General features: G+C 35.9%; 5 protein-coding genes across 9 annotated transcripts; 3 read left to right on the top strand and 2 right to left on the bottom strand.

The window, feature by feature from the left end:
* Window positions 1-299: 299 nt before the first annotated feature.
* On the top strand, window positions 300-4,673 carry LOC103314888 (uncharacterized). The gene is made up of 17 exons (XM_008202078.3): window positions 300-713; window positions 762-895; window positions 943-1,134; window positions 1,181-1,388; window positions 1,442-1,598; window positions 1,648-1,786; window positions 1,833-2,014; window positions 2,060-2,237; window positions 2,289-2,487; window positions 2,863-3,032; window positions 3,084-3,269; window positions 3,317-3,646; window positions 3,691-3,844; window positions 3,895-4,001; window positions 4,053-4,220; window positions 4,267-4,436; window positions 4,491-4,673. Exons 1-17 carry the CDS (start codon window positions 497-499, stop codon window positions 4,570-4,572), a joined length of 2,973 nt encoding a protein of 990 aa, XP_008200300.1. The 5' UTR covers window positions 300-496; the 3' UTR covers window positions 4,573-4,673.
* A 372-nt stretch (window positions 4,674-5,045) lies between these two features.
* On the top strand, window positions 5,046-6,547 carry Apt1 (Acyl-protein thioesterase 1). Its single transcript, XM_964137.4, has 5 exons — window positions 5,046-5,293; window positions 5,348-5,379; window positions 5,432-5,592; window positions 5,642-5,868; window positions 5,908-6,547. Exons 1-5 carry the CDS (start codon window positions 5,246-5,248, stop codon window positions 6,094-6,096), a joined length of 657 nt encoding a protein of 218 aa, XP_969230.1. The 5' UTR covers window positions 5,046-5,245; the 3' UTR covers window positions 6,097-6,547.
* A 237-nt stretch (window positions 6,548-6,784) lies between these two features.
* Pop1 (POP1 ribonuclease P/MRP subunit) lies at window positions 6,785-9,382 on the bottom strand. Of its 2 annotated transcripts, none has more exons than XM_015977696.2 (4): window positions 9,214-9,382; window positions 7,453-9,163; window positions 7,138-7,401; window positions 6,785-7,090 (listed from the first exon to the last, which is right to left on the bottom strand). In XM_015977696.2, the coding sequence occupies exons 2-4, from the start codon at window positions 9,130-9,132 to the stop codon at window positions 6,815-6,817; spliced, it is 2,220 nt and encodes a 739-aa protein (XP_015833182.1). In that variant the 5' UTR covers window positions 9,133-9,163; window positions 9,214-9,382; the 3' UTR covers window positions 6,785-6,814. The 2 variants fall into 2 exon arrangements, with proteins under 2 accessions (XP_015833182.1, XP_969301.4); XM_964208.5 differs by having other exon boundaries at window positions 7,453-9,142.
* Window positions 9,383-9,612: 230 nt separating this feature from the next.
* Window positions 9,613-13,183, top strand: LOC103314881 (zinc finger protein 774). 4 transcript variants are annotated; one of them, XM_064359826.1, is made up of 11 exons: window positions 9,613-9,728; window positions 9,773-9,872; window positions 10,527-10,786; window positions 10,964-11,056; window positions 11,143-11,325; window positions 11,376-11,485; window positions 11,532-11,677; window positions 11,728-11,966; window positions 12,016-12,219; window positions 12,266-12,382; window positions 12,437-13,183. In XM_064359826.1, exons 2-11 carry the CDS (start codon window positions 9,817-9,819, stop codon window positions 12,463-12,465), a joined length of 1,437 nt encoding a protein of 478 aa, XP_064215896.1. In that variant the 5' UTR covers window positions 9,613-9,728; window positions 9,773-9,816; the 3' UTR covers window positions 12,466-13,183. The 4 variants fall into 4 exon arrangements, with proteins under 4 accessions (XP_064215896.1, XP_064215897.1, XP_008200278.1 ...); XM_064359827.1 differs by having other exon boundaries at window positions 9,616-9,728; window positions 9,783-9,872; XM_008202056.3 differs by lacking the exon at window positions 9,613-9,728 and having other exon boundaries at window positions 9,735-9,872.
* Gnbp2 (Gram-negative bacteria binding protein 2) lies at window positions 12,552-14,532 on the bottom strand. The gene is made up of 8 exons (NM_001170813.1): window positions 14,406-14,532; window positions 13,919-14,146; window positions 13,705-13,871; window positions 13,526-13,647; window positions 13,320-13,477; window positions 13,036-13,266; window positions 12,896-12,984; window positions 12,552-12,840 (listed from the first exon to the last, which is right to left on the bottom strand). Exons 1-8 carry the CDS (start codon window positions 14,530-14,532, stop codon window positions 12,637-12,639), a joined length of 1,326 nt encoding a protein of 441 aa, NP_001164284.1. The 3' UTR covers window positions 12,552-12,636.
* Between the last annotated feature and the right edge of the window lie 329 nt (window positions 14,533-14,861).

Below are 14,861 nucleotides of genomic sequence, written 5' to 3'. Positions count from 1 at the left end.
GAAAAATTTTTTGGTTATAATAAATAAATACCTACATATAATAGGAAAAAGTTTATTAACATTTATTAATTAATTAATTAATGCCGCGAATTGTATAGATAAAAGATTATTGATATTATTATTACTGTTATTATTATTAAAAATTAGCTTTATTTTGAAATAAAAAATCTTATTTTTTTGTTAAAAATGAAACGGCAAACCCAAAATCGCAACCAATTAAATAAATTTACAAAAGTAGTAGTATTTAATATTTTATTCCATAATTTGCCAGTAGAAATTCTGCCCCACCCCCTACCAACACCAAAATAAAACTCAAAATAATTTTTTGTAATTTTACAATTTTTGAACGGTTATTAATTACGCGGGATGGCAGCGCTGACATCATGGCTGCTGAATCCTGGCATTTCATTGGCCAATTAATTTCGTCCCCATTTGTGCGCATCTAACATTCTTTCGTGGCGGTAAACTCTATTCAAGTGAATATTTTCGTGCAAAAATGTCTCATTTAATGAGAATTTTGCGTGCTGATGACCAAGTTCGCGAATCTCAACAGTCCCGGGCCACCAGCACTCCTCGAGACAATAATTCTCCCAACTTCTCTTCCCCAAGCGTTTCCACCATTCCAAGGGACGAAGAACCGATGGAAGATGGAGACAGTGACGAAAATTGGACCAAAGGAACAAGCGATGACGCGGATTCATCTCTTTGCGAATGTAAATTTCTATAATTATTGTATTAGTTATCAAAATAATTATGTGCAGCTCTTGCCGAAGTTTCAATCAGCAGTCGTCAAACTGCGAAACGACTCAAATGGGAGAACTTTTGGAGATCGCTGAAACCGAAAAACACGCAGAGTCTGTATTACAAAATAATGACCCAACCTGAGAAACTAGACGTAAAGACAACAATTTTCCCTACTTTGCCTTTATTTATCAATTTTAGAGCATAACAGTTGAGCTGATAGACACCTACAAGACTAATAAAAAATTTGCCATTTTTTGCATACTCCAGCTTTTTGTTGACCTGAGTGGTTATAAAAAATTATCAATCGGCGAAGTTTACGATTTTGAGCGCGGAAATTCGTATAATGTCGTCCAACGAATGGAATCTGACTTACTGGACGAAGAACTAAAAGTAAAAGTTGGTCCAAATATGGTTCAGACTTTATTGTTATTTACAGAAAACGGGAAAATTCTTGTTTATGAAACCAACAAGTTTTGTAAAAGACGCTGAACATATTTTTGCCCAGTTTTTAGACCATTTATTAATCCAGGCATTCAAGTCTCAAGTGTTATTTGATGAAGTTTTTGCAGCACACGTTTTCGAATTCGTTAGGTGTATGTGTTTAAGTCCAGTAAGTGGTCCCTGTGTTACTGGTCTTATAACAGGTAAGCACTAACACTTTAATTGATACTTGAACTTGATTAAGCTGCCTCCTTAGTAATAAATTTGATAACGTCGTTTCTGAAACTGCACCAAAATTTAATTGCTTTAAGTGACGAAATTGATAGGAATAGTTCCAGTGAAACGATATCAGTAATACAAAGAAAAATTGAAGACCATATTGATTTTCTTTACTTCGTTTTTGATAAACATTGGTAAGATTGTATTTTAAAGAAAGTGCAGTTGGTTAATTTTTTTGTTTAGTTTGCTTTCTGATAAAAGAGGGGCTTTGGTAAAAATACGATCAGCTCAAGAAACGTTCCAGTGGATCCGTTTGTACCCTGAAACTTTCATACTGAAACGTCGTTGTTTGGGGCCTTTATTGAAAATGACTCTTGACCAGGTTTGAACAAGCACTAGTTCATAGAAATTACATTAAATCATTTTAGCACGAATTCGTCCGTTTGGCGGCTCTCAAAACTATTGAAAAATTGATCCATTGTCAGGAAATTTCAGACGTCCTGAAGCAACGAATTGAGATGTGCTTGAAATTTGCTTCCGGTCGCATTGTCGACGTTAGTCCTCAAGTGGCTGTTATGGCAATACATGTCTTCACCGTAGCCACAGAGAGGTAAAAGATAAACAAGTGGCGAAGTTCTTAACCACTCTTTTGTAGCTACTTTGACAAAATTACCACGGAACATAAGAACAAAATCATTCAGGAGATCTATTTCAAAGATGTAATTTTGGGCAAAGCGGCTGGGGAATTCCTAGTGGCTTATCTTCATCGTCCAAACACCACTGGGGAACACTTTTTGTTCTCACTTGTTCTAGCAGCATTCTCAAAACCGGAGGTAAAAGTTTTAGTCGTTTTGGTGGATGCGCCGCATTTAAAAATTCTTTAGTTTGTAGAACAACTCCCAATTTTTCTCGAATCAGTTTTTGAATTTGCCGATGAATTGAAAGACTGGCCGTTGTTTGTGCAAGTGTTTCTAAACGATGATATTCGTTTAGGCGCCAAAACAGCCCTTCTTAAAATTTTGAATGAGTGTGTGAGGTTTGTCCTCACTGGAAAATTCTCTTACTCCAGACAGGTCTCACAAGGTAATTTATAGTTAATTGTTATGCAAGGCGATAAAGAGATTGTTTATTTACGAGTGAAAAGCTTAAGTTTAAAAGTAATGAAGTCACGAGTGGACTTATTTTACGAACACTTGACTAGTTAGCAACATAATATTTTTACTGACACCCATTGATTGTTTTTCCATTAACAAACTGTTCAAAAATTTTATCATTTATTTTTCTTTTGACTCAGTAAAAGCATAATTAAAGTTGTTTCTCTCACGGTTTCCAAAATACCCTAATATTCTTCAAATACAACTGCTATTTTATCTACTCGAAAAAGTTGATAAAGAAATAATTTAATATCCGCTATAGAAAAAACTATTTTTAGCAATTAGGTATTTATTTTATTCGCAGTTTTAGGACGGTGTGACGATGAAGAGCATATTCAAATAGCAAATGCTATAATTCCTAATTTCACGCAGTTGCTAATACTGTTTCAAGCCGAGAAAGTGAGCTTGCAAAAATTAATTGAACTCTTGTCTTTTATTGATTATAGTGTTTGTCGTGTTAATGGCCTGAACGATGTAATGATACATTAACTGTCATCTTTAAAAAATTACAAAAGTCTATTTTAGGATTTCAGTAAAATTTTTTCCATATTAAAAGAAATGTTTAAAGCAACTGCTGATCGAACCTTGCTCCAAAATATAACAAACGTGTTTGCTGTTTTCTGTGAACAGCGCCACTACTACAAGGCTACTCTTGTGGTTGAAAGTTTAAAAACATGGATCGAGTCATTACCTGAAGATTTGAACCAAATGGTGTTCACTTAATTGTGTTTTTTTAACCAATTTAAATAATTTTATAGACTCCCGATTGTGACAAAACGTTACTGATACAAATAAGAAACAAATCGTTGAAAGCTTCCACTTTATTTTCACGTTTTGATTTGACAAAAGTTCTCCAATGGCAAGACATTTTCCCAGTCTTGGAAACTAACTTCTTCAAAGTGCTCAAATATTTGGTGGTTTGTTGCAAGTGGCACTTGATTTGGCGTTTGCGCCAATTTATGCGACTGCCTAAAGACGATAATGGAAGTGAACCCATCAGTCCTCTCCTCTACAACGACTGCAAAGAGTTTGTTTATGAATGTTTGAAAATGTTCACACAAGAGAAGAGCAATTCCGACTTATTCTTGGTATTTTCACATTTGAAATTCCCTCATTTATGGTTTTAATTTAGGTTTTGGAAACTTTGTGCGATCTTTACACCGACTTTGAAAACGAACTCAAACGAAAACGTGAATACTCTCATTTTGTAATTAAAATTACTGAGCCCAGGAGTTTGGAAATTTTATTTAATTTCGTAGTGCAGCACATAATTAACAATAAAGAGAGTAAGTAGAGTGAAAATAAAAGTAGTATGTATTTTCTAATGAAATTTTAGTGCCTTTGAAAGAACGCCAAAAACTGCTAAGGAAAGTTATCAATCTTTTGTATCTGGATGTAATTCCTTGTGAATATTTTTCGAAGATATTACGTTTCTATCACACGGTAGGACCACTAACTTTTCGCGCTTACCAAAATTTTGGTTTAAATTTTCAGCACAACAACGAGTTTGGTTATTTAATGGACCACATATTTGGTCAATTAAAAATAACCCCTCCAGCGTTGCCTCTAATAGTAATGCATACATTGGCAGAAATTTATCAGGAAATTTTGGAGAAACGCCAAATTGTTGATCTTCGGACTGAAGAAACAAAATTTTTAAAGGTGATACATTGTATTGCAATTTATTTAAATGACACACTTTTTACAGAAATTGGCTAAAAAGTTCGCTTCTGTTAAAGAAATGAGATCGAATCAGGATATTCTCAAATTTATTATCATGGCCCTAAATTTCACCTGCAGAACTGAACAACATTATCCTTTTCTGAGTTTCGCAAAATATTTTGCAAAACATTTAAATGAAGATGGGAAAAGCGATGCGTAAAAATATCACAATTTATTTTTTGTTATTGTCTTAGTAATTCGGTTTTTTAGGTACGAAATATTCAGGAAATCGGTTCCCAAAGAAGCAGAAAAGAATGAGATATTTTTGCTTTTCGCAAAAACTCTCAAGTAGATAAGTTTTTTAACAAAATAAATATTCGTCTTGTTTGAAATATTAAATGTAATTGTTAGCGTTAAAAGAGTTTAAAAATTTGTTACGACTTCGTCACTTAACTGTTTTTTTTTTGTTTTGAAGAACCTATTATGATTTTTAAGATGCCATCCCTGAAACATTATCTTTCTTTTAATTTTAATATTTTTTTATGTTACTGTAGCAGAGTTTTTTACCACTGATTTCGGTCCTGTATAACTAGAGAAAAGGCCAAAAAAGAATGAAACAATTAAAACAAAAAGTTATTCAATAATATCGTTATCTAATAAACCCTTTAACATTGAAGATATTTGGTAAAGTCAAAACAAAATTGTTTAAGCTAGTATATGTACCATTAAATTTGGTTTTCAGAGGTGCAAACAGCCCTAATTAGTACAAAAATAATAAAAAATTTGAATTGCCGCCCTTCAAAATTTGAGTGCGCCTGCGCAGTGCGAACCTCTTTATCTCTTCTCTCTCTCTATTAACGTCAACCTCAACTGCCAATAAGCAATAAAATTCTGTCATTGTGCCAGTACTTGTACGATTTCCGATTCGTTCTCTAAACTCTGAGAAGTCACTCATTTTCAGCAAAATTTCCAGTATTCCCACTTAGACACCTCATTTCTCACCGACCAAATCAAAAAATTAAGAAATGGCAGCCCCAATTGTTATTGCCGCAACCGCTAAACACACAGCCACGGTTAGTACATTTTTTCAATGAGAAACCCCATTTTCACAAGTGCACCTGTTTCAGTTAATTTTTTTACACGGTTTGGGGGACACAGGGTAAGTGGTGTGATTAGGTGCAAGTGACAAAACCTACATTGGGGTGTTTTAGCCAAGGGTGGGCCAGCGCCATGGCTGCCCTCAGACCACCCCATGTGAAGGTGATCTGCCCCACGGCCCCCACCATGCCGGTGACTCTGAACGCGGGCTTCCGGATGCCCAGCTGGTTCGATTTGCGGACGCTTGATGCCTCAGGCCCTGAAGACGAAGAAGGTACGAAAAAAGCGGAACTTTTTATAATTTTTACAATAATTTTGTAAAGGGATTAAACAGGCCGCTAAACAGGTGCACTCAATGATAGATAATGAAATTAAGGACGGTATTCCGGCTGAACGAATAGTTGTGGGGGGTTTCTCGCAAGGGGGCGCTCTCGCGCTGTATTCGGCGCTTGTGTACCCCCAGCAATTGGCCGGGGTTGTGTCTCTATCGGGGTGGTTGCCCTTGCATAAGAGCTTTCCCGGTTCCATGAAAACTTCAAAAGATTTACCGGTGAGTAAGTAAGAATAAAAGCAGCTGACGCTTTTTCAGATTTTGCAGTGCCATGGAGATTGCGACCCCGTGGTGCCCTTCAAGTGGGGCCAAATGACCGCGTCTGTCCTTAAAACCTTACTTAAAGAACCCGAATTTAAGTCCTACCGGGGACTTATGCACACGTCTTCAGATGAAGAGCTGCGTGATATAAAAGACTTTATTGACAAGCAACTTCCTCCACATTAACTTAATTTTCAATTTTATTTGCTGTATATAATTTGTCCATCTGATGGAACATTCCTGTTAATGATCAAAAACAGTTCTGTTGTAAATAAAAAAAATCAGTGTTTAGTGTATTAGTTGGAAATTCTTAGGACTGTTGCATCAAATTCTAGGCAATTGCACTTTGTTAGATTTTGTACTCCAAATCTAGAACTTCCACATTGTTCGCATTTTAACTGTTGCGACTGTTTAAAGTAGTGGATCGCTTAACAGTTCTTGAATAGTTGTAAGGGATATTTTGTAACTTTCTAATCATCATGGAGTACAAAATGAGAACTCGGAACCTCCTCTAGATTCTGTTTATGGAAATATGCATCTTTTACGTGAAATAATTAATATTGTGTATAACGTAAGTACATTACAAAAAATTGTATACCAAACATCCAGACTTCACATAATACAATATTGAGAAGTACTGTGTTTTTTTATGACCCGTTTTTTCATCAAAGTGAGCGTAAATCGGCAATTTAGTGTAACAACACTTATTACCATTCCGTAAATTGATTATTTAAAAAACGGCTGCACGCCTCCAATAAAATATTTTGGAAATTCCTATACAGCAATAAGAAATTGCATTATTTTTTATTCAAAAAAATTCGGCATTTGCAGCCTCCCCATGTGGGTATGTATTTGTAAATAGCAATTATAAACGTTTTCCTGTAATAAATTTATATTCAGCCAGTCACTCTACAATGACGCTTAAATTCGCAGTTTTATATTGCCGAGAATTAGTATTCCTCAACAAAACCTTATTTCTAAAATCAACCAACTCCGATAAACAATCGCTAGTTATATAACCCGTCCCTGCGCTTTTCCCAATCGAAAAACTAAAACCGCCTTTCGAAACAAAACCTACAACTTCTCTGCTACACGAATGCCTTATGGTAGTTGGCTCAGGAAGCCACAGCGCTCTCATTTTCTCCGTATAACTGCGTAAAATCTCACTGTGATCATCCGACTAAAACAGACTTATCAACAAGTTCGATTAAAACAAACCGACATTACCGCAAGCTCCGACTTTAATTTGCGTTTCTTCCGCAATTTTTTCAACAAACTTTGATGTGCACGTCTCAATTCCTTCCGCTTTTCCTTATTTACATCCTCGCAATTCGGTTCCAACAAAACTTCGCTCAAATCACTCTTACATTTCGGGACACAAATAATGGCATACTCGGCCAGTGAGCCCCGCTTCTCACACTCAAGTCTAACAGGAATGAGGCAATTTTGGGGGCACTGTGGCACCGGGTGTGTCTTAGAATTGAGAAAAGCCTAAAACAATCAAAACTTAAAGTTCACTTTTTACAAAGACAATTAATTTACATTAATCGAATGAAGCTGTTTTTTGTCCCTGAGGACTGAAAATTCGCCCGTAAAGCCACTGTTCCAGTCCTTGAGCAAAAGCCTCCAATTGCAAAGCAAAGGACTTGCGATTTTAAATTTACTGTAATTGATTCGTTTATTTGGAGGTTTTTGGAAAAACGTAACCCTGTGCTGGTTTGAATGTCTCAGTTCTTCCTCAAAACCTGCGTCCGTGTCCGGGTGAAGCAACTGTGACTTTCCCATTTCGTAAAGCATTGAGTCTGATTCCCTCAAACCCCCAACCCTTGCTCCCCTCATAACGAAGGCAATCCAAAACGGTTTGGCCCAAGCCGTTGGTAGGATGACATCCCATCCACTCCCTAAACCAACGTTCTGGGTTTTATTCCCTGGCCTTTGGATCAGGATAATTGGAATGTGGCCAATGGTCCCTTTTAAATCAGACCCCGGGACTAGTAAACCACTTTGCAAGTCAACAATTTTTGAGTCAGACACTTTATTTTCATTTGAGTACGTTCTGATGGTCTTGTCCCATAAAGGATTCGCGGAAATGTTCACAGGAATTTGATCAAATTCCAATTTCCCGAAAGTTAAAACACTTTTTATGCGCTTTTTTGGAAGATTCAATCGGGGGTCTTTCACAATCAAGGGTAACACGATGTGGGGGGAAACCTCATGTAGGGATGCCACCGAGGCTAGTTTTTTCCAAAACTCGCACTGATTTATAATCACTGCTTTATTCTCCGGCCAATCAATGTATTTTTTAAGAGGCGACTCTGGTACTAATTTAATATCATAAATGTCGATCAAAGCAAGCGCATCTTGAAGAACTGGATTAGATAAAGGCCCACTGAGTCTAAATCTGCTCAACTCAAGTCTAAGTTCGTTTATTTCGATCTGGCAGTTTTTAAAACACTCAACTAGTGTGTTTTTCGTGGTTGAATAAAAAGCGGCATGAACCCACAACCACAATTTACATTTTTCGTCAATAGAGGGTTGCCACTGGAACATGACGTTCCCGATGGCTTTTTGGAACGAATCATAGAGACAGATTTCACCCTCGCGGTTACCCTCAGAAAAGGCTTTCGCCCCAATACTTAAACCCTCGCCTGGCTTACACAGGAGTTTAATTTTTTCAATAATTTCGCTTTTATCGCCGTGGATTTCCACACAACTGTAGTAGGAAATGTCCTGTAAGAGGCAATGTTGGGTCATTGCCCTGTAGCAGGCACGGAAGGCCTTATCACAAGCGTGGTATGGCAACTTGTAGCCCCATTTCTCCACCATGTGGAACCGTTTCGCGTGCCAGATGTGGGTTTGCAACCATTTGTACTTCTTATTGGCCCTTTTGGTGTATTCTTCGAGGAGGTTTCGCGGTTTTCGGCGGTATTTGCGAGAGGGGCGCTTCTGTTGCGTTGGCATTCCGGATTTTTTCATTTGGTTTAAATGGATTTGGCGGAGACGCCGTGGTAGTCTTTTGACGTTGTGGGACATTGCCCGGCGTCTCATGTGTTTCGGTAGAGTTTGGAAGGCCAGTTTTGAGCCGGTTTGGGTCAGGAGGGAGTTTTTCATGATTTGGATTTCTTGGCTGCGGCAAGCCACGAATTTCGATAAGGAGATGTTCGAAGGGAGCTCCTCGGAGCCCCCCAGAAGGGCGTCATATTGGGCTTCTTCGTCAATCATGGTTTTGACGCTAAAATCACCACATTTTTGACTTGAACGTAACCTCAAAAATTGTGACACTGGTTTGTAATCTTGACATACCTTCCAGGCGCTAATTACTGAAGCTAGCAATGAATATTATTGAAAGTAAATTCGCACTTATCACATTTTAATGTAAAAATTGAGAGAATCATTCAAATTTACCGCGTAGCTTTAAAACAAAAAAATACCTTTGCTAGTTTTAATCGTCAGGTGACGCTGCAGTCGTTTATAAAAAAAATAGAATTTTGTGCGCATGAGTCTTACTTTCCATTCAATTCAAAATTTAAAATGGTTTTCTTGGCATTGATACTAAAATAATGTTTTAAGCTGAATTTAAATCATTATCGCAAATTTATGAATATTGTTCACTTGAATCTAGAAAGCTATGACAGTTTGTCCATAATTAGTCAAATGAAAATCCATCAACATTCAATTTTTAACAATTTTTTAAACAAAATACATTCACTAGCCTGTTTTTGTGTTTAAATTTTTTCAAAAATTTAAACGTTTAAATTTTCTGATTGAAATGATTGTTTGTTTTTTATTATTACTTGATAAAGTGTGCTTTTGACTATGTGAGTAGTTTTTGTGAAAAATCTGTTTGCATTAGTTACAAAAGTTCCTTCAAGCTCTTCTAATTGCTTTAAATTGGAATTATAAGAAATGGATCAGCTAAACTTGAACGCAGATTTCTTAAAATTCGACAAGGAGAATAATGGGTGAGTACAACAAGCCCCAAAAAAGCGAATTTTGGAAATACAGTTTTAAGACACACATCGCAACTTCATTTGTGACTTCTGTTTTAACAAAAGCCATAGACAAAAGCAGATTAAAATTCACTTATTTTGGAATTGTTTTGTTTATTAGAGCATTAGCGTCCCATACAAACTTTATTTAACTATTATCATTATTTCTACCACATAGCAATGGGGGTTAGTTTTAGAGTGCCTGATATAATAAATTAAGTACTTAATTGTTTCAGTGAGTGTAAAAAAGGTATACGTAAGTCTAAAAATGATGTTTTCAAAGTTCTGAGATAAACATCTTGCGTAAAATTCACAGACGTAACTCACCAATGTAACAAGTTATTATACCTACAGAATGTCTCAAAATTGGCGAATTTCGGGTTCAAAGCGTTGTAGAGACACTCTGTTTAAGAGTAATTTCAATCAGATGCTTTGATTCACGGGTTAATCGCAAAATAAATTTTAACACCAACATAATTCATATATTAAATCAACCTATGTTTCTATTAGGAAAATCTTAAAAAAAATAAAAACTCGTGTGGCTTGTTTTAATGGGTTATTCTGTATAAAAAATGATTTTGAACTTTATAAGTGCTTAAATACACATTTTTTTATATTTAATTTTAGGGATGTTAAGAGAGAAATCGATTTTTTGCAATGTGGAAACTTTAACTCTGTTCAACCTAGTTCGTCGTATTTATCGAACATATTTTCGAACACATTAGACGTTAATGCCAATTTAAATAATCGGATGCCATTGGATTTGAGCAATTTGAAAGATCTAGACGGTTTATGCAAACTAGAAATTATAAAAAATGAAATACCGTACCTTGTAAAGTACAAACTACAAGATGGAAAACACGTAAAAATCTGGCAATGCAAAACTTGTAAGTATACTTATAGGTGTTCGGAAAAACGTGTAATAAATTTGTGGGCTTGAACTGAAACAATGATTATTAAAAAAATAGTTTGCTCACTAAATTATGCGTCTTTTCCGGACAATCTGTGTTTATTTGTTGACTTTCTGGTGTAACAAAAAAATCTAAATATTCATCTTAATCTAGGCTTTAAGGAATTTGGCCATCAATATACTTTAATGCGTCACTTGCCTACGCACACTGACGAAAGAAAATTTCAGTGCAACACCTGCGGAAAAGGTACGTATGCACACTGTGTAAAAAATTAATTGATAAATAATTCAGAACGTAGACTAATATTTTTATTTGTATTGCATTATTCACAGCTTTTCGACAAATGTCGACACTTTCGCAACACAGAGCAATTCACTCGCATGAAAGGCCTTACGTTTGTGAAATTTGCCAAAAAACATTTAATCGCGTCTCTACTTTAATTTCTCACCGGAAAACTCACACCGGTATTAAACCGCATCAGTGTCACTTATGTAACAAAGCTTTTCACCAAAAAGGTTGTTATAAGTTCTCGTGTAACAATTTTTTTTTATACTGTACCTTATAGGAAACCTCCGTAATCACATTTTTACCCACACCAATGAAAGGCCATACAAGTGCGACGACTGTGGAAAAGGATTTAACCAAATGTCTAACTTGATGTGTCATAAATTAAAAGTAAAAAACACAACTTTTACCACTATCACTACCAAAAGTGTTTTAGTCGCACCAACGCATGGATAAACCTAAACACTCGTGTCAAATTTGTAGAAGAAGTTTTGCGAAACGTATAGCTTTAAGAAATCACGAACAATATGAACATAGGGAAAGTAATCAAGCCATTGATTCATTTCTAACAGATGACCAAAAGTAAATGATCATTTTATAATTAAAAAGTTTATTGTGTGTTTTTTTGGTAGAATTAGCAACGCAATATTTGTGGAACCAATCAAAACCAAAGCAATGCAACTAGCGATCGAGACAAACCAGATACCCTTCGCTTTACTGAGGCCTTTAACAGGAATTCCTGTTTTGGTCCGAGTTTTACCGGCTGGGAACGATAAGCAAATGCTAGTTCCAGCAAGTGCTGAAGATTTGAAGAAACATGGCCAGATATCAGTTACCCCAAAAACGACCACGCCTGGAACAACACTCGAAGGTACATCTGCAATTCCCCATGTTTCCCTACTTCAAATTTTTATTGAAAGATGTGACCGAAGATAAACATAATCTTGTTGGAAGTACCGTTCAAATTAAAATACCAGTTGTTGCTACAGTAATTCAGCAAAGTGGTGAAGGTGGTCATATGTCCATGTCGGTCGTAAGTCCTGGTCCTAATAACGAAGCAGTCAAACAACCAAATTGGCAGTCCTTGGGTTCCTATATTTTGACTGCGACTAATGACGAACAAAGTAGTGTTTCATTTAAGTTTTTGCAAATTTGAAAATGCGGTTACAGGTGATGGACAAATGATGGGCATGCAAGATTTAAATTTTAGTACAGATGAAAAAACTAACTTAACTGATTATGATATTGAAACTTCTGGAATGAAACATAATGGTGATGCGGTCCATGGTAGCTTCAACCCGGCTATAACGCGCACTTGTTGTTTCATGAAATCTTTTTCAGCACCAGACGATGTATTCATCATCACATAGATGCATGTAATTTGTTTTTGTTTTTCAAGCTTAATTATTTCTAGGTGATCAAACTTTCTATGTAAATAGCATGTGTTTAAACTTGGTTTGCATGATTTTAATGTTTTTATTCGGACAATAAATTGATATGGCACAAGTGTTTCGTTAAGTAACTTACACGATTTTAATATCTTATAAAGCCGTAACTTTGACGTAATCGACTTGTAAAGCTGTATTATCACCCTTCCAGGTCCCAAGCCACTCAGACCTTGCGTTAAAGAAGAATTTCACTTCTTTGGGATCTTTATTAACCCATGGTTTTTTGTGGTTCCCCGACTGGACACTGTCGGGGAAGTCATTATTTCCACCAACGCCAACTCCCAAAACTATTTGGACCTAATGAAGGGATATTATTGTATTACCATAATTAATTATTATTGCCATCAATTACCAAATCATCGTCTGAAAAGTTAAATTGGCTGAGGGCTTCCTTGTCTATTTCACCATACTGAGTACCATCGAGTAGTAACGACAATTTGTCTGAAAGACTCAATAAACCTATTTTACTTTAAATCAAAATTGGGTTTTTACCTTTGGTCCAAATGACCGTATAGACATGCATTTCCCTCGAAAACGGAGTGTTGCTGCGTTTAGTTTTTAAAAACTGGCTTCTTCCAGGCTCCTCTGGATCAATTACCAGTCCACCAAAAAGTAAGTTACCACCAAGATCTTGCTTATTTTTTAATAACAGTTGATTATTGCCTCTGGCATAACTGATCCATATTTTATCTTTAGGGTCGCTAACTTTTTCCAAATAAATTTCTGCAATTAATGAATTTATGCTAGTTTTTTAAGATCTACTTCGTAGCACTTACGCGGATAAATCCAGTCTCCTGCTGGCAACTTGGCTTTAATTTCGACTGTACCATATCGAAATTTAAATTTTGAAACTATTCTACCCGAAGCTACTGGTGGAACTATTAAGTAGATCTCTCGTACAATGTGGCACGCCCTTTCGGTAGCACGCGTACACCTACATGAATTTTATATGCAATTTTTTTTATTGAAATTAAATAATTACTTTCCACGGAAGTCTAATTCACCGTTCACGTCGTCGTCGTTTTGCGCAGGGTTTGGTTTTATAAATAATTTCTCTCCAAAAATGTAACATTGTTTTTTCTGGTAGGAAACAAATTCCGAATCCTAAAATGAATTAATGGCTAAGTAGAGGTGTTTCGATTTATTTTTAAATTTAATTACCACACTGGTGTATGTTGGTATGTACTGTTCGAGAGTCCATTTATTCTCATTGATTTTATCACCTCGAAAATTCTCTTCGAACACAACCTGGCCTTTGCAAACCTGGGTTTGTCCACTAACCACAGTTAAAGGCGGTTCACAAGTACCATTTGGTAATTGGAGAAGTTCTACGATAGTAGGGGTTATAGTTTCACATTTGAGAAAAACCAAGTACCTGTAACAGTCCATTCTACGTTGTCTTTTCGGTACCCCAATTTTTCATGTTGGACGAAAATCCAATAGTTGACGGTGTCTCCGATGTTGAGGGACAAATCACTATTGAAATAAGACCACACATTACCGTCAGGCGAAGTGTAGTCCTGTCTGTAATCGCCGGGATCAACTTGTGATATCTTTTTGTTTACATTCATGTGAAATGCGAACATCTGAATACCTGGCAGAGCTGAAAAAACAACAAGAACCGTAATGATTTTTTTCCACTTGTTCTTTATTGAACACTCAAGGGTTTGAGCGAAGAAATTTTTCAATCATAAAGTCAAAGGACAAGAATATTAGCGATAACTCCAAAACTTGTAGTGATATGAAATTATAAATTTGCAAAAGAATTGCGCAGATATGCATCCGGGTAATTTGAGCAATTATTTTGTTACGAGTAAGTTAGGTACAGTAATAATTATAGAAGTTTGTTGTTTGTGACTTACCAGGTATAGATGCCCTGAATCCTTTAGGAGCATAGGCTTCTAGCGTAACATCTGGGATCACAAACTGTTCATAACAAAGAAATTGTGTCGAAAGAAATAGCAACAGTACTACTCCTTTAACGAACATTCTGCCACTAAGGATTGTTATTTCTCTAATGAACTGGGAATTACATTAAGATAACTGTAATCTGGGATTCTCCATGTCTTGAACTGACCTTGCAGGCGAACAAACTGGTTTCATCAAATCTTTATTATCATAATGAAAATAGATCAATAACATTTGCAAATTAATTGATACAATAGAAATATGCTGAGCAAGAAATAGATGACGTACCTATAAATAAACAGTCAGTGGTATTTTCGACATAAATAAAACATTATAAAACAATAAGAATGTGAAGTTTGAAAAATTTGACTAAATATTTTAAAAATTACGTAAGCTGTTTGAGCATGTTT

Source organism: Tribolium castaneum, chromosome 1 (assembly GCF_031307605.1).
Source record: "Tribolium castaneum strain GA2 chromosome 1, icTriCast1.1, whole genome shotgun sequence".
NCBI lineage: Eukaryota > Metazoa > Arthropoda > Insecta > Coleoptera > Tenebrionidae > Tribolium > Tribolium castaneum.
This window is presented reverse-complemented; position numbering and strand designations above follow the sequence as displayed.

What these genes read in the sequence shown, in the direction of transcription:
- LOC103314888 (XM_008202078.3), top strand. Translation starts at nt 497, where the DNA reads ATGTCTCATTTAATGAGAATTTTGCGTGCTGATGACCAAGTTCGCGAA. An exon ending in CTGAAGATTTGAACCAAATG is followed by an intron (nt 3,270 to 3,316) that starts GTGTTCACTTAA and finishes ATAATTTTATAG; the next exon opens with ACTCCCGATTGTGACAAAAC. An exon ending in AAGAAACAAAATTTTTAAAG is followed by an intron (nt 4,221 to 4,266) that starts GTGATACATTGT and finishes CACTTTTTACAG; the next exon opens with AAATTGGCTAAAAAGTTCGC.
- Apt1 (XM_964137.4), top strand. Translation starts at nt 5,246, where the DNA reads ATGGCAGCCCCAATTGTTATTGCCGCAACCGCTAAACACACAGCCACG. An exon ending in CCGCTAAACACACAGCCACG is followed by an intron (nt 5,294 to 5,347) that starts GTTAGTACATTT and finishes CACCTGTTTCAG; the next exon opens with TTAATTTTTTTACACGGTTT. An exon ending in CACGGTTTGGGGGACACAGG is followed by an intron (nt 5,380 to 5,431) that starts GTAAGTGGTGTG and finishes GGGGTGTTTTAG; the next exon opens with CCAAGGGTGGGCCAGCGCCA.
- Pop1 (XM_015977696.2), bottom strand. Translation starts at nt 9,132, where the DNA reads ATGATTGACGAAGAAGCCCAATATGACGCCCTTCTGGGGGGCTCCGAG. An exon ending in AACAGCTTCATTCGATTAAT is followed by an intron (nt 7,402 to 7,452) that starts GTAAATTAATTG and finishes TGATTGTTTTAG; the next exon opens with GCTTTTCTCAATTCTAAGAC. An exon ending in AATTAAAGTCGGAGCTTGCG is followed by an intron (nt 7,091 to 7,137) that starts GTAATGTCGGTT and finishes AGTCTGTTTTAG; the next exon opens with TCGGATGATCACAGTGAGAT.
- LOC103314881 (XM_064359826.1), top strand. Translation starts at nt 9,817, where the DNA reads ATGGATCAGCTAAACTTGAACGCAGATTTCTTAAAATTCGACAAGGAG. An exon ending in GTGCAACACCTGCGGAAAAG is followed by an intron (nt 11,057 to 11,142) that starts GTACGTATGCAC and finishes CATTATTCACAG; the next exon opens with CTTTTCGACAAATGTCGACA. An exon ending in TAATGGTGATGCGGTCCATG is followed by an intron (nt 12,383 to 12,436) that starts GTAGCTTCAACC and finishes AATCTTTTTCAG; the next exon opens with CACCAGACGATGTATTCATC.
- Gnbp2 (NM_001170813.1), bottom strand. Translation starts at nt 14,532, where the DNA reads ATGTTCGTTAAAGGAGTAGTACTGTTGCTATTTCTTTCGACACAATTT. An exon ending in ATTCAGGGCATCTATACCTG is followed by an intron (nt 14,147 to 14,405) that starts GTAAGTCACAAA and finishes TTGTTTTTTCAG; the next exon opens with CTCTGCCAGGTATTCAGATG. An exon ending in CGTAGAATGGACTGTTACAG is followed by an intron (nt 13,872 to 13,918) that starts GTACTTGGTTTT and finishes CTACTATCGTAG; the next exon opens with AACTTCTCCAATTACCAAAT.